The following is a 23,425-nucleotide window of genomic DNA, read 5'->3' on the forward strand; positions in this document are numbered from 1 at the left end:
GTATCATATCCAGCTTTAGCCAACTAAATAAGTGTGTCCCGTGCTCTCAGTGGAAACACTCGTTGCACCCATCCTGGGACAGGGTTAATCGTTCCCCTGCTCTGACCTTTGGGTGGCTGAAGGCACGAGATTCATCTGGGCTCAGCCTGCAGCTTGTGGGCTTGCTTGTACCCATGCCGAGGCAGAAGATGCGCCCAGAGCTTGCAGAGGTTGCCCTGCTTTTGCCCTGATAAGTAACTACCCCTGGCAACAACAGACACAAATAGGCTATCATTGCTCTGCATCTGAAGGGATTTCACCGGATTTTAGAGACTAAAACTTAAAATCTGGTGGCAGCAGAGGCAGAGGCAGGCCTGGGGGGTGCATAATTGCTTAGGGTTTCTCGGAAGTTTGTTTTGAATTTGTTGCATCCAATTATGTCTTGTGTAACCGCAGTATTGTGGGGTTTTGTAATCATTTCACTGTGCTTTGGATTCTTTTATCTCCTCAAAAATCTAACCAGAATTTCTGAGAAATGAGAAAAATCCAGTCATCCAATCAAAAAAAAAAAAAGAGAGAGAGACAGAGACAGAGAAAATAACCCTAACAGATTGGAAAACTTCTTCAAAAATGTCTTGAAGACAAAAAATGGAAACTACAAATAGCCTCTATTTTTATTCCTTGGACTGTTTTCACCCCCGTACAAGCACCACTGATAGGAAGAGTCTCAGCAGTAACTGTTAAGTTATGCAGGGGAAAAAAAAAATAAAATAAAATAAAAGGTAGCCAAAATACAGCTTGCAAAGGAAAGAATAAAACATATCTGTAAACTGCTCCTGTGGCGAGTTCTGATTCAGGAGGGAGTTTCAGCTCCTACCATGCTGCATGCTGCTGCCCCCCCCGAGGTGGGGGAGCAAAGGCTCCCCACGCTTTGCCGCTCATCCTCAGGCTGCCTTCTTCAAGCTGTGTTGCCAGATCGCTGCGGAAAGGCGCGTTGGAGTAGAGAAGTGCTCTCATCTGGGGCATGTCTGGAAAACCGTTCATTATATAAGAAAACAAGATGTGCTAATGTGCACTTTAGGGGTTTTCTGCAGGCTGTTGTTCAGGAGTTACACATGGCTGTTTAATTTTATTTCTGTCTCCAAAACCATCTCTATAAATTCCTCACCCTTCTATATTTAGCTACAGGGGTCGTTCGTTGCAAGATGTCTTTGGTAGTCTTTCTTTGGGGGGTGGGGGGGAATCATGGTGAGACCACGAATAAAATATATATGAAGTGTGTTAAGAATAGCCCCCCTTCCCATGGCGTTCTGCCTTCTGTTGCTGCTGCAAGGGAACTGAAGCAACTCACAGCCCTTTCATACCCCCAAAATGCAGGACACTTGAGAAACTACATTTGCACTTTCCTCCTTCTGCTACAATCCATCTGTGGAAAAAATTAGACTTTGCTTTCTGTGTCATCTTACTGTCACCACTCGCAGGCAACTTGATCACTAACAGAAAGAAAAAAAATGTAATAATAAAAGATAACAACCGCAAGAGGAAAATTTACTGCCAAACAGCAGCAGACCAGGCAGAAGGGAGAGGGCAAACATTCGCTTTGCAGTGCGAGAAGCAGGTGAGCAGGCTCCCGCCTCCAGCTCCTGATGCCAGCAAGCAGTGCCTGACAGCCCAGGCACTACATGGGGACCAGCTCTGGGCTGTGCTGGCCACAGGGGATGAAGGTTGGGGCTGGCTAGTGGCTGCTGAGGAAGAGGAGGGGATGCCCACATGCTCTGCTGTGCCACTCCCCACCCCGAGGACAACACCCTCCACAGAGATGTAGCGGGCGATATCCCATTGCGCCTCACTGGCACGGTGTCAGTCGTGGCCTTAGACACAACACGCCGTGAAGAACGAAAGAGCTGGTAATAGCCAGGATCAGATGGGAGCTTTGCAGCTCGGCTTTCCACGTATCACTCATTTGCACTGGCTTTTCTCAGCACGGAACCGAAACAAACACATCATTAAGCTGTGATCGTATAAACGAGGTTGCAGTGACAGAGCCCTGACCAGCCCCTTCCCGCTGCTGGCCACCTCCATCCCTCCTTAATGACGAGGGGTCTCCCCACGAACGGCCCGCCACGGAGCGGCTTTCTGACCCCACGGCATCTCAGACACGGCCAGCTCGCAGCCCAGCCTCAGGGCTGGGAAGCTGGGAAGCAGAGCCTGCCGCCTGCAGCTGCTGCTGTTCGGGCACTTCCACTGAAACCTCACGGAGCCGGCTCGGAGCGAGAGCAGTCTGGGGCAAACAGAGCACCAATCCTGCCCGATCCCGCCTCGCATGCTGGGTGGGTAGCGTGGCATCTCCTACCCCCTTCAGCCCCAAAATACTTGCAGCTGAACTGAGCCTCGCCGAGGGTCTGAGTGCACTTAATGCCTGGATGAGGGTGCAAGCTGACGGGAGTGTCCCCGTTTCTCCCACAAACATGGGCCTGGCGCTGCTTTGTTCGGGGAGATTTCCTTTGAAGCTACCCTTTGTATCATCCCCTCGCTCAGCCTCGGCGGTGCGCCTGCTTTGTCCTGCCAGCTCAGCCATGGAGTGTTTACAAGCCGCCCTCACCCTTCCAGGCTACGGTTCAGCTCCATTGACACTGAAGGCAACAGACTCCTCTCTCGGCGTGTGATGAATCAATTACTTCCTCTGACACTCTATTACTATAGCCCTTACATCTCCAGATTGCAGATGAAAAGACAGGCTGAGAAGGGGGACAGGGAAGGGGAGAGGTCTCCTGAGGTCTCCATCAATTGAGTTGTTGGACATCTGAAGAAATCCCCATCTGCCATATTTAAAGACACAGAGATATGTTTTGCTCCTGAGCGGCAGAAAAATCAGAGGGTTTTCACAAAAGAAAACCTAAGAAATCAAATGGGTCAAAAAACTTCAACAAGGTGCAGCGAACAGAGATCAATGGTGAGTCAGTCCCCTCTGCTGATGGAGATCCCAGACCTTGTTCCTGCTCACGGTTATCAGCCAAACATCAGCATTACCAAAGGCACAACGTGTGAGAGCCAGGCGTTACACCTTCCCTTTTCTCTGCAAAATAACAACATAAATAATGCCTCACACTAATGCTCGCAGAAGAGGAAGGAAGCTGAACACATGCATAAAATCTCCTGCTGGCAGCAGGCGACGGGGGGGGGGTCCTCCTTCTCACTGGACATCCGTCAACAACCCCTGGCTCTGCGGGCTCTCTGGGGGTTTCTGACACATTGCTTCCCGTGCAAGCACCGTGCAGGCGGCACGGCCTCGGCAGCCACGGGCTGAGCGTGGGGCTCTCCCACACCAACGGTGACTGCTGGCTCTCAGCAAAGGGGTCCCTTCCTCAAGAAGCATGGTCGCTCCCTTCCTCACACCGACCTCGGTGTCTTCTGTGCCTCTGAAGGGAGTGAGACCCTGCTGCTTTCTGTGCCATTTGTATCAGGGCTAAGCAAGTCTTTGGCATATAGGATTTCTGCTGTCTGACCCCACTGCTTCAGGCTCTGCCTCTATAGCAGTTTGTTAGACATGAGTATCTCCACGTCTGTCCTGGTGCTACCTTGAAACCACCACTATCCTGCTGGACTGGGATTGCTCAGCGATGCTGTACGTAGGTCCCACGAACCCCTTGGGATTCAACGCAAAAACAAACACACAAACAGGTTATCCACTCTTTCTAATGATCTACGTGCTAAGCCAGCATAAGGAGGCCTTTCCGTAGTGTCTGAGCTGATATATCAAAGACAGTTGCTTAAAACATCCTAGCTGTGATTAGTGGACCATGACTGCTATTAACTTATAAGGAATTCCAGGATCACCAGGCTGTGCTTTGCAACGTATTATTACATTGCCATTCAATGTAATGTGCAGCCGCTTGATTTAAAGAAAACGGAGAACTTGTCTCCTACTAAATCTAACCTCTCCCAGGTCTTTCAAACAAGTTCTGTGCTGAGCTCCAGCCAAAAGCAGCCAGCAATTTCTTCTGTTTTCAGTCTGCTCTTTGCAGTCTGTTCTTTTTTTATTTTGCATTCATATTTAATTGCAGAATTCACACCCAGCCAGAAAGGCTGGGAAGGAACCAATTGTCGTTCGTGGCGCTCTGACCTGGTCCTGAGTGATGCTGCAACGCGGCAGCCTTTGGCAGGGAATGTGTATGGCACTGTTGCTATCTAGACTGGTTTTTGTGCCTGCAGATGCCCAGGTGTGCATCTCTTCTTTATAGAGTGAGGAATTTAAAATGATTTGTGAAAGCAGGAACAGTGAATCAATAGCAGGGAAGGGGAAGGACCCAAATCTCACAACTCCCAGCCCTGATACTGCTGGTGAGTCTGTCACTCCTCTGCTACAGCCTAACAATAGGCATGATATCCATGAAAAAGGCTGTGTGCAGCTAAGGCAAACAGTTGCTCATTAAAAGCCTAATTCAGTTCCTATGGAAATCAAGGTAAAACCTCCTGCTGCCTTTACCAGGCTTTGCATCTGGTTCTTATCCAAAAAGGATGTTTTTAAAAATATCATTCTGGCCTCTCCTTACATTCTCTAAACCTTCTAACTCCTGCATCCAGACAGCAAACCCATGACACAGAAGTGCCCTGCTAACCCCACTGTAAAAAGCCAAAAAAGTGATGAAGGCTCAGATCCCTACTGGCATTTAGGCTCCTGAGGCCACCTGTTTGGGATGAGCCTCTACAAACCCAGAGGATGCTGCAAAGAGAGCCGAGGGCACGGGGTGCATCATGGTGCTGCGGTTACCATCGGGCCATCTGCACAGGGATTGTTCCAGCCCATCCTACGGCATCTGTGCTGTGCAGTAAAGATGCAGGGGGCTCAGAGCTGGAACGTGGCTGGCCCTGAAGGCTCACAGAAGGCACACGTACCGCTGCTTTTAGCTGCATCCTGAACTCCGTCCCTGAGGCACCACCACAGACGGCCCCATGCTTGCCCCTTCCCCAGGGGTCCTGCTCCTTCCCTCGCTGCCCAGAGGTGTCACCCGCAGAAGCAGCAGGTGAAAGGCTGCCTCTTGCCTAGCAGGAAGGAGAGGAGAGGTGTCTGACACTATTGTTCCCAGCGTCACCAGCTGGCCCTCGATGTGTAATCACACCAACAGGATACGAGGTGCAGAACGAGACCTGACGCCCCTGCGCACCGGATGCTGGTGAGCGGTGTGACGTTGGGGACCCCAGGAGCGTGCCCTCGCCCCTCGCCCATCTCACAGCCTGGACACAGCCTGACCTCCCTGGGAGAGGCTCCGGGCATGGGCAGGCATGGCCACGGAGCGAGCTGAGCCCTCCCAGCTCCGCAGATGGGCAGCAGAGTCCAGAGATGTGAATCGCCCTGAGCTGGTCAAACGTCACTGAGGCTAGCCCACTCTTGATGTCTTGTTTTGGAAAATGACTGGGGCTTGACAGGAATTATGAACCATACAGCGGATACTGGATGGAGTTAAAAAACAGCAGAAGCTCATTTGAAGACAAGTTGAGCTGCAGTGTCATGTTACCCAGACTGAATTATTTCCTGTACGTTAGAAATGTTGCTTCTGGCTACCCATGCCACAAATGTATGAGCAAGCAAATGCTTTCCTTAACATCTCATCTTTGACTTCCTCCCTCCACAAAGTTACAGCTTTGCAGGAGACCCAGTCGCTTCCCACTGCAGCCTGGTAAAGAATCCCCCTGAACTCTGGTGTCTGTAGTGAGCCAAATTTCTCTTTCCTAAGCATTTCCCCACTCTGGACATGAACTGCATTGTTTCTAAAATGTTTACTAATGAGCTAATTATGCAAACTTTTCAAAGCATTTACTAATTAGCTGTCCATAATTGCTGCCTTGTCTACCCTTAACCTTGGCCGATGGAAGGAAGGCCTCTTGCATATTATGCTTGTTTGAAGGAGGCGGCCAGGAGAGCGGGGCTGGATGCTGCAGCCACCAGCTGCATTCCTCTTGGTGGCACTGGGGCTGGGGCAGCTCCCCCGCCTTGCGAGCACGGGACTGGGGCCAGCGTCTGCGCTGCTCTCCAGGAAGAACACAGAGCTGCGTCGCGTCCCAGCGCCCCGTTCCTGGAAGCACAGGCGATGGCATGCTGCCACAGGGGGCCTCTGCTGGCTGGCTGTGCCCGTGTGTCTGACCTTTTGCAAGGCACTGGTGCATTACTGCCAGTGTCTCATGGGGGAGAACTCCACGAGATGGGCACCGGGTGCATGGCACCTTCCGACATCGCCCCCTGGTCCCCTTTGCCCCATGAGCTGGGAGCAGGGCTATCTCCTGCTGTGTCTGCCCAGTCTCCGGTACACACCAGGGTGCTCAACGTGGTTCTCCTCTCTTAGCATCACCATATTGCACACTTTTATGAGGCCAAAATGACAACCACACAAATTTCCTCCTAATGGTGGCCGCAGTTCCTTTTTCTGGAAACCCCCAGGGCCTGACACGGGGACCCAAAGACAGGAAGCAGAGTCGGACTTTGCAGCTCGGAGCTGCCTCCAATTTGCTGCCTTCTGCCTGTTTTTGGAGCCCAAGCTCCGTCTCCAGAGACCTTCGCCAGCATTTGGCAAGTGCCACCAGAGGGGGCTGCGAACCGCGGCTGCAGTCCCCCAGATCCTGCCCAGGCAGGGAACAGCGGCCCCAGTTAGCATCCTTCGCTGGGAAGTATCTGCCAGAAAGGGCGACAGAAAAACCTGATGGCGTGGCCAACCTGGAGGTCGGGCTTGCTTTAAATAATAATACCCCACTGGTGCAGATGTTATGACTCAGACGAAAGGTCTGCTGCTCGCAGAGGCAGTGTAAGCCTGCGCGCTGTGGTCTGGAGAGCGTGCCTCTGCCACATGCAGGCAGAAACGTCCCGGCACCCAGGGCGGCTCTGCCCAGCCCAGTCCCCCGGCAGAGCCAGTGAGTGCAGCTGGGGACAGCAGAGCCGGCAGCCAGTCTCTGGAGGGAGCTTTTAACGGTGCAGAGAGAAATCTAGTAGTGGGAAGGACGCAGGAATGGAAAAGGTGGTTATAAACGTGGTGATTCACGCTGAGCTGAGGTTTCTGACTTGGATTTTCCAAGCAGGCAGCACAGACAGAACAGAAGTGGCAGCTGGAAAGGACTGGGCAGCTGGGGAGCCGGGGCACAGCCCCGCTATTGCACACTGGGAAAAATGGTTCAGGTCGCTCCTGGGATCAGAAATAAACCCTGGCATGCACAAGGCTACCCAGCCACCACCACGCCATGCCTTGAGGCAGAGTCCAAACCTTTCACAGCAGCAGCAGCATGCTCTTTTCCGCTGGATGCCACCTCCCTGTTCAGGGAGCAGATACCGAGAGTGCAGGTCCCACTGCCCGAGTCACAGCTGTGCTTGCAGAGCAGAGAGGAAGAAGGGTGAGTGGACAGGCTGTTACAATTACTTCTGAATAGTTTGGCAGTGTCTCATCGGAGTATCAAGCTTCCTTTTTGACTGTGCCGTCACGCTGTGTCCCTGGGGCTGCAGGACAGGGCGAGCAGCGGCTGGGGTCCCAGGCCCCTCTCACACCCCCCTGCAAGGGGAGCCCCGCCACGACTGGAGCACAAGGGCTGCAATTGCAGGAGGCAGCCAATTTTCTTTATTGGAAGTGTTTTCCAAAGTAAGGCGCTTCCTCAGAGCACAGATGAAGCACAGAGATAGAGAAACATCTTCTGGGGCTTCAATTATACCCAATTACTCCTTTGATGATGGCTGGGGGGGGGGGGGGGTGCAGTTACTTAATGCAGCTGGACACGGCCGAAAAATAAAGGCCCAGATGTACCTCTGGAGAAACAATAGCTATAATCAGCACCCGGCGAGCCGCCTGTCGCTGCCACCCCTCGGCACCCACCCGGGCCCAGCCTGCTCGGTGCAGGCAGCTCTGGCTCCGACGCCCGGGCAGCGCCAGATGCAGAGCCGCGGTGCTTTCCGGCCAGCTGCCCGGCGAGGGGAAGTCGCTGACCTTTCCCTGCAGGTCCCCAGGGTGCCAGGCGCTGTGCAGAGCACAGGAGGAAACGCCTCCTGTCCCAAAGGGAAGCCTGAGGCTGATAGGAGGATGGCCAGAGGGGACGCGTTAAAACTGAGGAGATTTTCGCAGATATTTTTGTAGGCCTTAGGATGGGGTTTTGGAATGTAAATGTTATGCTCGATGAGGAAGAAACTTTAGCCTAATAAGGGAAAAATAAATGTTGAAGGAAGAAGCAACAAAGGAAGTGGTTATGGTGTTTACCTCTGGCAGCTGGAGCACGAAGCACAGACTGGCCCTGCTCCCGCTCAGAGCTGCCAGGTAGCAACACCAGGCCAGGGGGAACCTTGTCTGCCCAGAGACCGAGTGCCAGCCAGGTTCATCAGCCTGTCATTCTTGTGTGAGCATGCGTTATATTAATGGTCAGATGGCAGAAGAAAGGCTCTGACTTGAGATGATGTTTCCTTTGTGCTGAACTCCCACTCCTGCTGAGGTTCCCACTTGCAGCTGCAGCAAGACCTTTGCTTCCTCATAACAAACCCTCTGACACTCGGATGGTATTTATTACTAGACGGTCACCTGTTAATACTGCTTCATGTCCGAGCAATTACACTGTGTTAAGATTTGTCTCTCTCTGGTAGGTCACATAAAAACAGAAAGTCTTCTTCCCATCTGTTTCTTTTAGGCAGTGTTCATCTTGCATTGTTTTCACTGATTTAGCTATGGTTCCCACCAAGTTCTTTCAAACCAAACCCGGTGCTTGCCCTGGGGGGCAGGTACCCGCTCACTGCTGGGCTCCCAGCTCGTATCGGGGGTCAACAAAAGCCCAGGTGCGCTGTGGATGAGCCCTGTTTCACCTGCACACACACAGCAGCTGAGGGAACAGAGACGCAGGCAAACTTCACTTTCAAGAGAGGCTTGATGTTAATTCCTAGCTTCTAGAGAGCAATGCTACTGCTCAGCTGAATCAGGCCCCTGAGAAACTTTCCTCACCATTCACGTCCCATGGAGAGCTCTGGGGACCAAAAGCCTCCAACACAAACCCTCCTGCAAGGCTGCCCTGTGTGCACCCACACAGAAAAGGAAAGTGCCAGACTGCATAGTATCGACAGATGATCTGCCACGACAAAGCAGGAAGCAGCAAAGGGACAACAGCTCCAGCAGTCGGGGCAGCCCCCCCAGCATGCAGCACCTGCAGCTCAGGACCAGGCTCTGCTCTCTCACAAGCACCAAAACGTGGCAAAAGTTGTCCAAAGTATTCAGAGCTGTAAGCGACAACTTCACAGATGTAGAGGAAAAGCCAGGTGCCCGTGGAGGTTTCTGGCACTCTGGCTGACCTGGCTTTGCTTGCCCGAGACCTCAGAGAAGCAGAGACCCTCCTGCCCAGCTCAGCCCCGCTCTACACAAATTGTCCTGCCCGATATGTACTGCATACTCTGCGGACTGAGAATGTAGGCCTATAAAGCTTTTATTACTATGAATTTGGGACGACTGCATTAGCTATGAGAAGGCTATACAGCTCAGCCTGTACGAGCAATAATAAAATCTGATAGCAGCCATTATTCTCACGAGCACTGCCAAGGCCTTGTTGTGTTCATTTATGCCCACATTAAGCCTTTCTCTGCCTTCTCCCCTCTCTAAATGCAGGCCTGATCCTGCAAAGTGCTAAACTCCTTGCGCACAGAGTGACTTCATGGAGAGTTCATGGTGCTCAGAGCCTTATTAGCCCAGGCTTTATCTGTAGGGGGTGATCAGATCCCCAATGACATCAATCAGCACACCTTCGTTACAGTTAGAGGAGTTATGCTGATTTACGGTAGCTAAGGATCCAGCTCTATGCTTTATAACCTTCAGTACATCATCAAACCCATGCTGAATTCTTTGTTCTCCACAGGACTGATCCTACAGCCCCATAAATGCTTCCCCAGTCCCTCTGTCCTTTTTGCAACCAGAGTCCCCCTCTCCATATATAACCTCCTTTTAATCAACAGGAGCAGCGTGTCTGGCAAGACCGCTGTGTCAGGCCTGCTTTAGGAGACCCCGAGCTCCTTCCCAGCTCAGATATCCCTGCAGCTGGCTGCAGATTCCAGATGAAACACACAGGTTTATACGCCTGCCGAGACCGTGTTATTAACTCAGCCTTTTATGGTGCCCTTTGATGCTGTTAATTATTCTTTACTAGCTGCTAATTGTTTTTCCTGGACATCTAGTTTCTGAGCCCCTTCTTAGGGGAAAAAGAAGAGCAAACAAAGCCAATACCCCAGTTTACTAAGCACAGCAGAACAAGCACTGTGGAGAATCAGATCCAGCCAAACAGCTCGGACCCTCAGCCCAAACTCTCAGCCTCACGTGACCTGAGCCTGGGTCTCCAGCCCCAGGGCTCTCCATGCCATACCTCCACCTTGTTACACACCAGGAAATTGCTTTGCTCTCCCAGCATGGTTTAAAAGAGAAGCCACCACAACACAGAAAAAAACAAGCTGCCTTTTAACTCAAGTCAGACTCAGGCTGAAAGCCAGTTAGCTCTTGCTTTTAGGTGATTTCAGGCTAATGCAACAAGTTCAGTCCCGTGTGTGCTCATCCGATGCGTCCAAAGAAGCATCTTACATCTGCCCGGCCGGTAAAGGCACACCTGCCCCTGAAAGGCAATGACACGCAGCACTGTGGGGGCTCAGGCTGATGCTTGTTTTCACACGCAAGGGAGCACCATGCCCATACTGCCACACAAAAGCAGGAGGATATGACTGTTTACTCGAGAAGAAAAGGAAGGCTCTTACTTGCAGTCATGCTTTTCGATTTCGAAGTGAGGGTTGAAGTTGAGGATAATCTTCTGGTTGGACTCAGGGGCGTAGATGACCCACTCGCAATTCTGGTGGGAGGGGTAGTCATTGGGGTACCCCGGGGAGGTGATGTACCCGGCATCCTTGGAGTTCAGGCGGCCCCCGCATGGCTGAGCTGCAGAGACACGGAAGGGAACAAGGCATTAAAACAGGTTTTGGGCAGCAGCTGTGTACAGCGGGTCCCTGCGGGCCAGTTCTAGCAGTGGGCTGATAGAGGCCACTCTCCAGGCCTCTGACATCAGGTTGGTGCTCTAATAGTTCAATACCAATCTCTTGGCAAGGGGAAATTATTCTACACAAGAAACTGACTCCTTTCTCCTTCTATCTCCTGCCACACTTACATACCGCATTTCACACAGACCAGAAAAGAGAAATAAATGCTCTTGCCTAGGCAATTACAGAGCCATAAAGTAAGAGACAGATTGATATCAGATCATCTGGAGCTGTCTCATTTTATCCCTTCCTTTGCCTCCTTTGCAAGCTGCTCCATGGCAGTCTCCCACAGCCGCCTCGAGAGACACCAAGTTTGGACATGAGCAACCCTCGGGACAGCTGCAGGAGCGCAGGGAGCTTTGCTGCTCCCAGGGAAGGGAACTGAGGCACGGCAGGGCTGAGCAGCGAGCCCATGGCCGGCTGCAAAGGCGAGGAAGGCATCCAGCCTGCCCAGCCCTGGCACAAAGCCGCGCAGCAGCCTTTCTGCGCTTGCTTCCCTCTCCCCCCAGAACTCCGCCTGCCCGCACGACCCCATCTTGGCAGACTGGCCTCCTCCTCCTCCCCAAACCTTTCAGGCAACCCGAGCAGTTGGAATTGCAGACTCCGGTAATCAGCAGTGGTGGTTTTGTGGGGCTAGCCCACAAATTGCTGGCAACAATTACATGGTGAGCAGAGGAAGCACTCCCAGCTTTGGGTTAGAACAGGCCCTGGAGGGTGATTTCATCTTCAAAAAAACATTTAATCTCATGAACGCTGCAAATCAAATTTATTATTGCATTACTTGCTGGGAGGAAAATCTGCATCACAGGGTCAATTGATAACGCATTACCAATCCCAACAAAGTCCCTTTCTCCATGGGGCCCCCATTGCGTGCCTCTCCTTTGCCACTGCCCTGTCCCAGCACCATGGCCCCACAGCTGCCTCCAGACAATGCCACTACCTCCTCCTGCCCAGCAAAATTGGCAAAAAAAACAGCCAGAGCCTGTGGCCCCTTCGCAGAGCAGCCAGCCAGGAACACAGAGCGGCCAGTGCTGCCCTGCTGACCCTGATCCTGCGCCAAGAGGGGCTCCCTGTTCCCTGCCCTTGAGTAATGGGGTGAGACGTGGGACACAAACCCTTGAGCGTCCTCCAGGGCCTCTGCACCGGAGGAGAAGCCAGAAACAGGCACCACAAAGGAAGGAGCAAAGGGGAAATGCCGTCTCCACCATGGGGCTGTCCCCACCACGGGGTGTCCCCATAGCCTCCCCACACCAGCAGGGTGCAGGCGGCCTTTCCTGAAGCCTGGACATGTACAACTTGCAATGGGGCCCGAAGGGGTCCACAGTGCTCCTGGCACCACGGTCTGCCCCCATCCCTCCCGCAGCCATGCTCACTACAAAGCTCTGGCAAAGCAAAGCAGCGCAGCCCGGCGTGGGCTCAGCCCCTGCCCTGTGGCTCTGTGCCTCCTCTCTTCACCGGAGTCCGAGCTGTCCTCCTGCCAGAGCGAGGAGCAGGAGCAAGGCAGGACCCTCATGGGTGATGCTTCCTGGAAAAAAGTGCAGCATCAGCAGGAAGGTCCTGCTGGGGTCTGGCTGCCCCCCAGGAGCCAGGCTTCCTTTGCCTCAAAAAAGCACTGCCTCTGTTTCCTCCATATTTTTGGTGCCCTCTAACACATTCATTCTTTAAAATAACTTTCTTCTCACACACCCAAAGGCATCTCTGCAGCCTTCTCTCTTTCTTAAAATAATCCTGTAAGAATCCTGAAAAATATGAGGGGAAAAAATTGCAATGGTGCCACGGAGGAGCCGAGAATACCAAAAAACATCTGGTTTTGTTCCACAGGAGAGCTTGCTCAACACACAAACATTTACAAACCTACAGTTTTGCACAAACCTCTTTTCTCAGCAAGGCATATTTGCCCACACACGTGTCTCTGTGGGTTTGGGGGGAGGGAGGGGGGGGAGAGAGAGACATTCACGTGGAAGGAAGAAACTCAGGGACTTGTTGACATCAACGTACAAATAGACGTGTAATTCACACTTCACTCATGTACGCACTTTCACACCTTCTCCTAAAAATTCACACCTCGTTTGCACACATGTCCACCCCCTCCAGCAAAGAGAAATATTCAAGCTGCAGATTATTTTTCTTGGAAAGGGCAAAGTCTCGAAGCTATGAAAATACAGTCAATCCTTCCACACCTCGTCATCCCCTCCCCGTCTCTCCTGCTTTCACACACATGCTACCCGCTAGGCTGATACCACCAACATCACCCACCGCTCAGAAGCTGCTAGCCCCTCACTCGTGCCGGGTGCTACGAGTACTCCGTGAGCCATTGCAATCCAGCCAGTCGGAGGGGAACTGCTATGTGAACAAGGGTACCAGGCTCCAGCTTGCTCTGGCTCCTCCCTGACAGATGAAATCAAGAGCAGAAAACCAGTAATGTTCATTTACCCTGATGTTAGAAACTCTCCCCTTGCCCTGTGAAGCTATCACAGCTCAGCGGGACCAAGGTAAGGAAGACCCCAAGCTTGACCTGATTTCAGGTCAGCTCAGTGCTTGGGTGCCAGGGTGAGAGGGACCAGAGCCCAGCTCTCTGCATCTGTGGTCTCGTGGGTAAAATGGGACAAGCAGGTGAACCCCTTGAGCAGCCAGGAGCTCCTGCCACATCCTTCAGGTGTTTAGATACCTCCAGGAAAATGTCACCATCTTTCTGCGGCAGGGAAGGCCTTCCACCTGCAGGAAAGCTTATGTATCTCTCTGAGAGGAGCAGACTTCGCCCTTTCATTCACCCCCCCCCCCCCCCCCGAAACTCCACATTAATGAAGAGGGCTACTTCCGTACAGCTCCATCTTGTCCACGCACAGCACCAGGCTATGCAGTGGGCAACAGTGTACCAGGGAAACAGGGGCTTCTTAGAGTTTATCTGAAGAGGTAAAATGACTTTAATATCTTTGTAATTGTTCTGTTGGGCTTTTTTTCTATTGATTCACTGGTATCTAGCAGACAAACACCTGCAACAAAAAAATCCATCACTGCGCCCACTGACAGACAAAGGGTTTGTCTCAGCAGACATGCCAAGCACTGACTTTCTATATAAAACCAGGCCTGTTTTGCACACAGAAGAGGTTCAAGGTTCTATATAAACCTGTCCTTTAAAACTGATGCATTGGATCCATGCAAAAATAAAATAAAATAAAAAAGAAAGAAAAAAGGCGAGTGGCATGGCTACTGCCCAGGCCGTGTGCTTTGGAAGTGAGATGTGCTCTGCGGCTAATGGACTCTGGCAGCTTTCACCAGCCCTGAATTCACTTAATAAAATTAAAATTGAATTCTGAAGTATTCGCCAAGGCTGCCAGGTGCATGGGACATCCCGCCGCTCAGTCAGTGAACGCAGGCTTGGAAAGCCGACCGCTGGGGCCCTGCCAGCCCGCGGGGCAGCACGGCCAGGGAGGCTGCGCCCATGGCCAGGCCGCGGCCAGCAGCCGGGCTCCCCGGTGTGGAGGCTGCAGAGGTTGACACTTCTTGTCAGTGCGGGAGTGGGAAGGGATTGGGATGGTCAATCCCCAGATGCCCTCTTTCATTATGGCCCACCAAGTGCCTTGGGTTATCCCAGCAACCCAACAGGGAACCTACACCAAGACATAGGGACAGAAAGGGAGGACCGGGAGATGCTCATGGGAGCAGACTCCCACAAAGACCCCCCCACTCCTTTGCTGGACAAAGCCTCCCCCAGCTTCCCCCAGGGCTGCAACGAACGGTCAGGGGGACCCAAAAATAGCAGCCTGGCCCCAGGAACCTCCACCCACACTCGGGGTTTTCAGCTCTGTAGCTCATCAGCGTATGCTGAAACCTTCGGACGGGAGCAGCGTGTTCTCCTACTTGAATTTCCTGCTGATTAAACCCCACTGGATTTTCCTCACCCCAGGAGAGCAGGGCTCACTGTTATTGTTGGACCCGCAACACAGAAACTAAAGCCAACTCTGCCTGTAACAAAAATAATCATCACCAGAGAGGCCCGTTTCACAACAAACACACATACTACAGCCTCTCAGAGTCTGCAGCGTCTGGCAGGGAACCATCACACGTTTTGATCCGCTGGGCTCAGTTTACTTTGGGGATATAACTCAGGGCTGTGTGCAGAACGCAAGGCGCTCCTGCTGCCCCAGAGGCAGGCAGCAGCAGCAGTGTCTGCGCTGCTCAGAAGGAGCAGCCTCGAGGGCACCAAGGGAGCGAGATCCCGTGAGCCCCAAGTCACCAGGACTCGCTTCCTGACCTCCTCACTGATTCCTCTGCCTCGTGCAAGCCCCTGCACCCAGCTCCATGCTCTCATCCCACCAAGGAAGATTTCTACATCCTGAGATTCAGTGCTGGGCAGGGGAGATTTGCCCCGCTGCAAGATACAGGGCCAGGCGTGGAGGGCCGAGTGCTCCCAAAACTGCTGAACTTGGCACGGGCTCTTGCGCAGCAAACTTTGCTCGAGTCAAACAGCTCTTCCAGAAGCTGAGTTTTTCAAGGTCCACGTGCATCCATGTGCTTTGCCAAACCCCGGCACAGATGGAAGAAACAGATCTCTGCTGGCGGGGGTTCATTGCTGCTAATGTCCACCCTGCCTCATTGCCAGGGCTTCGGCCCCGGGGCTGACGCTGCAGGCTCCCAGCGCGGTGCGGGCCGAACCTCAAACCCTAAGGCACAACGTCCTCAAGAGGCTGGTACACAACTGGGAGCTCTCGGATTTACATGTACAGCTTCGCCATTGGCCAAGGAGAGAGACGGAGCACAGAGGAAGCTAATAAGATTAGTTCTTTTTTTATCCCCAGTAGCATAGATCATATTAGCAGGAGCATGTTTGCTTTGGATTGCGAGATAAAGCTTCAAAGGCTTCCTGAACAAATTAATGGACAAACACACCCAGACAACACGAGGCACTTACACGCACAGCTCATCCCCGAGCGACACCCACGCCCACACCTGGGGATTTCGCACAACCAGGGAAAGTTCCCTGAACGCTTCACCCAGGGTCTTCACCAGTTTAACGAGAATTTCCCTTAAACGTAGTCTCACAGCAAAGCAGAACGTGAAGACTGCTTTTGTGATCTGAACTAGGGTTCTGTTTGAATCAAAGCGTCTCAAGCCTGTCATGAGACAGGCTCATAAAAACACTGTCTGGGCTCAGGCAAGAAAGGAACGCGCCAATCCATCAGTTCAGGAATGCGGCCGTTTGACCACTTCCTAAGGCAACTGGGGAAGGATGCAATATATTCACTTTATAGTGCTGGACAGCAATGAGAGGGGAACTCCGGAAAGCTCAGCAAATGGAACATTTTAGCTGTGAGCCTTTGCAGAAAGAAATCGTTTGAAATTATTTTTAAATAAGAAGGGAGCGTTTGAGAGAGGAAGAGAGAGAACAGATTTGGAGATTTCTCATACCTGCACTTTCTGTGCCATGTTAATCCACAGGGGAATTAAATGGAAACCTGAAATAGAGACCTGCTCAAGCTCCGTTGTGGAAAACTAGAGGGCCAAATCCTGCAGGCAAATCTAGGTAATTTGCTTTCAAATCACTGGAGTTCAGCTGATTTCCAGCCCTGCAGTTCTGGATATCTGCTTTCCAGGGGCAGGCATCAGTTTGTACCACTTGTGACTTGAGTCAGAGGCAACCTTGACCTTCAAATGTTGTCATTTTGGGGTTTTGGATTTTGTTCCCCCAAACATTTGTATCTCTGATGAGGCTTCATATCCTGGTTTTACATGGTGCCACCTTCACTAACTTTGTTATTTGTCATCTTATATCACAGGCTAATGCAATTCCAATAGAACAACCGGCTTAATGTTGTTAGTCTTTATATAGATGTGTGCACACAATTCTCCTGGCTTTCCCGCGAATGTAATTGGTGGGTCTGGAATTACAACTCCTGGCTACTGCGGTAATCATCCAAGAGGTGCGTGAGCGTGTGTGTATGTGCACAAGGGAGGGGATAATTGCATATTGAACTTTCAGGAACCATTGCCTGTTCCTCCTGCCTCTGTCTTAGACTCCCAGGGGTTTGAAATCGCATGGAAACACACTGCCATCTCCCACGAGTAGGTGGCAGCTTTGGGAGACCTTCATGCTGCAGATTGGGCAGTGTCTGAGGAAGCCTCGCCAGTACTGCAGGTAGGGAAACAGGAGACTAGGGGAGGCTTGAAGGCTCAGAGAAGGGGCAGAAATAAAGCAGAGGCTTCCTGCATGGCAGCCTGCCACCTTACCTGTAGGCTACACTGGGAAATGATAAGAGGATGAAACAATTCGCTGAGACACCCGTGTGAACACTATCAAAACCAGAGTGGTTTGAGGGCCACGGAGGAAAATGAGAGACATTTCCAACTCCACACATCAAAGAAAGAGCCATAGATTCACCTAGGATTCCTCTGAAAAGAGCTTCAGGCTTGATGGAAGGTGTTCAGTGCCTCTGAATTACTGACTACTATTGTTATTATGACAATTCCTAGAAGAAACAAAAAAGCGTATCTTATCTCTCAAAGTCCCCTGTGCTCTCCCAGCTCCCTCACACCTTTCGAGCCCATCTGTCAGGGCTCGTTCTTCACAAAAACTCAAATCCCAAGCTTTCCCCACCGGTTTATGTCTGCCTCTTCCTGATGTGGCTGGCAGAGCCTCTCTTGAATCCTTCACCACCTCCTTCCCAGGGATGCTGTCAGAGCCGCAGAGCACAACCCAGTGCCTCGGTGGCAGGCGGGTGGGACGGGACAGGATGGGATGGGACGGGACAGGACGGGATGGGGTGGGATGAGACGGGACGGGATGGGATGGGAAGCAGCTCCCCCGGAGCCACCTGGCGAGAGGCCCCGCTGCAGCTCCCCCTGTGCACGCTGCTGAGCAGCAGCAGCTTCAGCCTTTACGACGAATTGCTCTAATCCAGCTACTGCTAAGCCTTGCTACTAGCACCGAAGTTATTACACATTCTGGCGAGCATCTCAAACACATTGTTTCCTGCTGAGCACATATTCAGCGGTCAAACAGAAAGAGAGGAAAGCGGGAGCGAGCCTGGGGACATGCACGAGGGAGAAAGTTGTGGTGAGCGGCTGGGTGCGCGAGGGAGAGCACAAGGGAAAGCACGGGGAAGGGCACGATGCAGGATCACGCGTGGCAGGCAGCAAGGCGGGGGGGACCAGCGGGGCTGTGCATGTGAGGGAAATGGTACAGACTTACATGCTGGTGGAGAGAGAGGAGGGGCGAGGGAGATAGTAAGGGTTTGTTTGCATTTGCGTCTACTTGCACAGTGGGGCAGGAGCTTCTTCCCTCCCTCTCCCCACAGGCATTCCCTTAAAAATTCCACCTTTCAGAAAACACGAGCTGCAGGAAAGGACAGCGTCCTTTTGGTTTCACCGTCTCCCTAGGAGGGAGATGCAGAGAGGCAGGCATTCAAACCCCACACCAACAGCACTTCACAGCCAGGGGTGACCGGGCAGAACAGCTGGGGCAGATGTCTTGCCTTTGTCTCAAACGCACAGGCAGAAATCAGGGCTGGTTTCAAAGACCCTGAGCCCAGCACCTCATCTCTAGGGCCCGTTTTCTTTGACTCATCAAGTATGAAGAAAGGGTGAGAAACATTCAGACAGAAAGTCTCTGCAGCCATCCATTGCTGCTAGTAATACTTCCAGCTATTTTCCATGCCGACTCACTGCAGCCTGGCTTTCTGCCTTCCCCATCAGCTTGTACCCCTTTCCCGACCCTGTTTGGGAATGGGCAGCCCCACCAAGGCTGCAGCTGGAGGGCTGGCCCCCCACTGTTACCCTAGCACCCCCCATGCCATCCAAGGGCACTGCTGGCACACAGAAAAGCTCACAGATCCGAGCTGTCATTTTGAGCGCTTGGCCCTGCGCCTGCCGACCTCGTCCTGACAAACCTCCCCTCCATGTCTGTGCTCGCGTCTTCTCGCTGCACAGGCATCAAGCCTGGCTCGGGATCCAGCCTTCTGAGATTGTGATTTGGCTCAGGCAAGGGGAAGGCTGACCCTTTGATTCTGAGTATGATTAAAACCATGCTACTGTAGCGCGAAGCCGTGTGCAACACTGCTAGCAACAGCCCTGATTTATGTTGTTGCTAGTATTGCGGTTTCCACCAGGGTGTAGACAGGGATTTCGAAAATAGCCCAGCTACCTCTTTGTCTGTGTGTGTATTATAATTAGAAACGTGTCAAAGGGCTGCTACAGAGCGAGGGTAGAGCTGGAAACGTTCACACCCGCTTCTGCCCGCATCTCTGTGCCGGCACCGTCAGCCCCAGCCTGGGTGTGTGCAGGCACATCGGCTTTCCACACTTCCCGGATTAGACAACTGTATTCCCGAGACCCCGCGGGGACGTGCTGGTGGTGACTTCACTGCACAATGGAGAGCAAGTTTAGCAGCTTCCAGCCTGCCCTCAGGCTGCTGCAATCTGCCCCCACCACCATGGCTAGATGCTGACTTCTTCTATTTCGATTTCAGATAGGATCACAGGTCTCAGATATAGACGATTTATTTTCCTAGCACAGCTGGTCTGTCAGAGGTCATATAATTTGGCAGCCATCCCAGTGCTTAAAAATTAATTTTTCCTTATTAATACAACTGGGGGTCCCACAGGATAGGATCCCAGCCTTATCTGAACCTGACAGCTTCCTAAACCCCATGAAGGATGCTTTCTCCTCTCTGGCTATCTGTGGTACAAGGCCACCATGTCCTGGAGCCCAGCGGCACTGGAGTTTTCTGTTAGGAAACCAAGCTGCCCGCCTGGAGCAGCACGCCGCTGGGACCAGCACGCCGCTAGGACGGGGAGCGCTGCCTTCTCCGGCCCAGCAGAGCTGGCTGCCTTCCCACTTTAACCTCCGAGCCACGCCGAGGTACCAAATGTGGGGTAAATGCCAAGGCGGCGTGAGCAGGGAGGTGAAGGAGCATGGCAGGGAGATGGGGAGTGCCCCGCAGAGCCCCTGGGACGTGCACGGGGTCTGCCTGTCACTCCAGGCACCACACACGGCGATTTTGCTGTGGCAGGAAAGTTAGGAAAACAAAATCCAACATCCTAACCTGGGTCAGAGCCCCCCACGGAGCTTGTATCAGGCGTTTCAGTGATGTTCCTGACAACTGTCTGATTCCTAGGCTAAAAAAGCTTTTGTTCCCCGTACGAGCTGAGTTAACAGCACAACGGGCAAAAGGCGTTACGCTACACTTGTGTGGGTGGGTGTGCATGTTTGTATGTGCGTGGCTGTGCGCCTGCTTGGCAGCAATTTGTTTTGGTCCCCCTCCCCACCTCGCTACAGCTCCTAAGCCATTACTAAAAATACCAGCTTTTAAGCAAACTATTGGGAAGGCTTCAAGAGTGAGCTTTGCTCAGAGCTGCATAAACATCGTCTGCACGGCTCGGTACTCGGGTCACTCAAACCTGTTACTTTCTTACTTGATTGCTTTTTAAAGGAAGACGAAAAACACACAGCCATCCAGCCTCCAGATTTATCTTCCAGGGTCTCCCACCCACTCCCCTCCGTGGTTATCTCAGGGTTTGCTCGGCTACATACAAATTGGCAGCTGCACTGTTTATCTCTTGCTGTAGAAATATTGCACAAGGTTTTTTTTCCAGGCGGATTATCATATTATTGTCTATTAAAATCATCTCCCCTCTCTATTAACCTCCCTCGGGGAACCTTAAGACGGACTTTCGTAATGGGGGAAGGCTTTCAGATACACCAGACTGAAACATAAATCCATCTACCTCGGGCATGTTTTTCTTACTAGGCTGGCTAATTTACTGGAGCTGAGCTTAGCCCGACGGAGGCGCGCGTCCCGTTACCCCATACCTTTGCTCACTGGGCTCACAATCAAGTCATTTGACCAGGTTTGAAGCACAACAACAGTGTCTAGGCAAAAAGCTGTTGGTGTCAGCCGCAGGGAGACAACTTCCTTGCTGGCTCAAACACCATGTGATGCTCTGCTTAGCCGGGAAAACCCCGCGTTCAAATAAGCATTTCTTACAGCGACTGAGTGGCCTCAGCGACACGGTCGGCTCATAAAACCCTTCCCGACAAGAAGTCCTGCTCCTGAGCCCACAGGAGGATGGCAGGAGGTGGTCACACAGACACACACGTGCATGCACAGGCTCAGCAGCCGCAAGGATCGCAGCTGGGGCTGGCCAGTGCATCCTCAGGAGCAAGCCCCAGGTCAGCGCCTCAGCACAGCACCCACTCCAGGGGACCAGACAGCGCCTCTGGAACAGGGACCATGTGGAAAGGCTGGTTCACCCGGCAGGGGCCTCGCAGGACTCTACCCTTTCTCTTTACCCCCATTGAGTGCTTATTCATTTATTTTCCTAAATGAACAAAACATGGGATTTTTTTTTTTCTTCTTTCCTTTACAGCCATAAGGAAAGGAGGCGATGCCAACCAGCAACTCCATGTACAAGAAGCGTGTGCCGGGAACGTCTGTGCCTTGCTGCTGCAAGAAAGGGACGTTCTCAGCGGCAGACTCTCCCACTTCCCTTTCCAAGGGGGAGGTGGTGGCCATGAGGCTTAGGGCAAGGGGAAAGCAGAGGGGCAGGGAGAAGGCATGGATAGACCCTCGCCACCTAACACTGCCTGGGTCACACCATGGATAGGGACCCTGCATGCCCCACAGCCAGCTGGGGCACGTCCTGTGGGTCCGGCTAGTGGCAGAGAAACCCAGTGCGGCAGCTGCTGGCTTGGCACCACCGTCCTGCCGGGCAGCTCCTGCGGTGGTGACCGCAGACAGAGCCCCAGGAGGGAGGCCGGGTGAACACATCCCTCCCCTCCAGCGCCTGCTCCAGCGGGGACTCCACCGTCCCCAGTAGCTGGACCCAAAGCCAGAGACTGGGGAGCGGAGGGCCCTGCCTCGGCTGGCCCCCAGCCGGAGCAGCCCAAGCGCCAGGAGCAGGCTTCATCCCCCTGCCCGCTGACAGCCCAGCCCGGATCGGAGCCCGCCAGGTCCCGGGCCGGTCGTGCCATAGCCCCGGGTCCGTGCTCACCGCGGGCAGGGGCCCGGCAGCCAGGTGCCCCCTCCGCAAGCCTGCCCTGCTGCCAGCGCGGCTCCGCCACACGCCTCGCCCCGCTCACCCAAAGTTTCCCGGCGTTGCAGCCGGGTGCTGTGCCCGGGATGCGGCGGCTCCCCGCACGGAGCGGCACCGCAACTTCCCGGGGCCGAGGGGAGCCGGGCGGCTGCGGGCGATGCGCCCCGAGCCCGGCCCCACACGCCGCGGGCGCGGATCCCCCCAGGTCCCCGAGCGGTTCCCGGGGCCGCGCACGGGCACCCGAAAGTTGGGCGGCCGGGGGCATCCCCGCCTTACCTGTGTCCGCCGTGCCTCCGGAGCCGGGCAAGCACAGCGCTAGAAATCCCCACGCCAGGAGAAACGTATCCATCCTTCGCCAGAAATAAATAACAACAGCGGGGAAAAAAAAAAAAAAACACGAAAAAAAAAACAACAATCAAAGCACCACCACCAAAAAAAGAAAACCAACGCCACCGAGGCTGTGCGGGGCCGGGCTTCGCCTCCCTGCCCCACTCGGGGCTCGGCGGGGGCGGCTCCCCCCGGCCGGGGCTGCGGGCTGCGGGCGGTGCCGAGGCAGCGCCTGTCCCCTAGGGCGACCCGCGGGGCCGGCGCCTCGGCATCCCCCGGGGCGCGGCGGCGGCGCTGGTGGCGGTGTCGGTGTCGGTGCGGGCTGGGGCGCCGTCTGCGCCTCCTCTCGCTCCCCGCCGGCGCCTCGCAGCCTTTTCAGGCAGGGCGGCATGTGGCTGGCAGCGCCGAGCGGCAGCGCCGCCCCCCGGCCCCCCCCGGCCCGCCCGCGCACCGCCCCCTCGGGGCGCCCGCACCCGCGGCCCGCCCCGGCGCCGCCCGCCTGGCCCCCCGGAGCCCCCCGCGGGGCCGGGGAGCGGGGCCGGGCCGGCTCCGGGCGGGGGGAGCCTCGCCCGCCGGGCCCCTCTCCGCGCCGCGCCGCCGGGAGCCGCCGGGCCGGCGGAGGAGCGGGGCGGTGCGAGCCGCAGCCAGCCGGCAGCTGTCGGAGGGGGGAGCGTCAGGACAAGGATTGTCGCCGCTCAGCGCCTCGGGGACCGGCAGCGCCCTGCCTCGCCGCTGCGGCGCGGCGGAGGGGCCGGGGAGCAGCTCCGGGATGCGGCGGGGCGGAGCGGGATGCGCGGCGCTCCCCGAGCTCGGCCCGCGGCCGGCTCGCGCGGTCCCCGCCGGGCTCCGCCGCGGCGCTCTCCCAGCGCGGAGCCGCGGAGCCGCGCTCGCAGCAGCCCGGAGAGCGCTCGGAAAGTTTGTGCGCCTTCGTGCCCGGCAGGTGCGCAGCCCCCGCCTGGGCCGGCAGCCTGCCCGGCGCCTCGGGGCGCGCAGCGCGGCAGCACAGAGCCAGTACCCGGCACGGCGGGGCTAACGCGCGCCCCGGCCCTTCGACGTCCCGGGACTTCGAAGG

At 54.3% G+C, this 23,425-nt stretch overlaps 1 protein-coding gene across 7 annotated transcripts in view; it reads right to left on the bottom strand.

Annotated features, from left to right (window-relative positions):
* Window positions 1–22,740, bottom strand: part of NRP2 (neuropilin 2) — an 86,929-nt gene extending 64,189 nt beyond the window's left edge. For 4 of the 7 annotated variants that reach the window (XM_048047148.2, XM_048047150.2, XM_048047149.2 and 1 more), the window contains exons 1-2: window positions 22,303–22,739; window positions 10,721–10,898 (exon numbers count right to left, since the gene is read on the bottom strand). In XM_048047148.2, coding sequence (XP_047903105.1) covers window positions 10,721–10,898; window positions 22,303–22,375 — 251 coding nt within the window. In that variant the 5' untranslated portion in view covers window positions 22,376–22,739. Of the gene's footprint in view, window positions 1–10,720; window positions 10,899–22,302 lie in introns of all 7 variants that reach the window. The other 3 variants (XM_048047146.2, XM_048047147.2, XM_048047145.2) reach the window with 1 other exon arrangement.
* Between the last annotated feature and the right edge of the window lie 685 nt (window positions 22,741–23,425).

The sequence above is a fragment of the Anser cygnoides genome, chromosome 6, assembly GCF_040182565.1.
Source record: "Anser cygnoides isolate HZ-2024a breed goose chromosome 6, Taihu_goose_T2T_genome, whole genome shotgun sequence".
NCBI classification, from domain to species: Eukaryota; Metazoa; Chordata; class Aves; order Anseriformes; family Anatidae; genus Anser; species Anser cygnoides.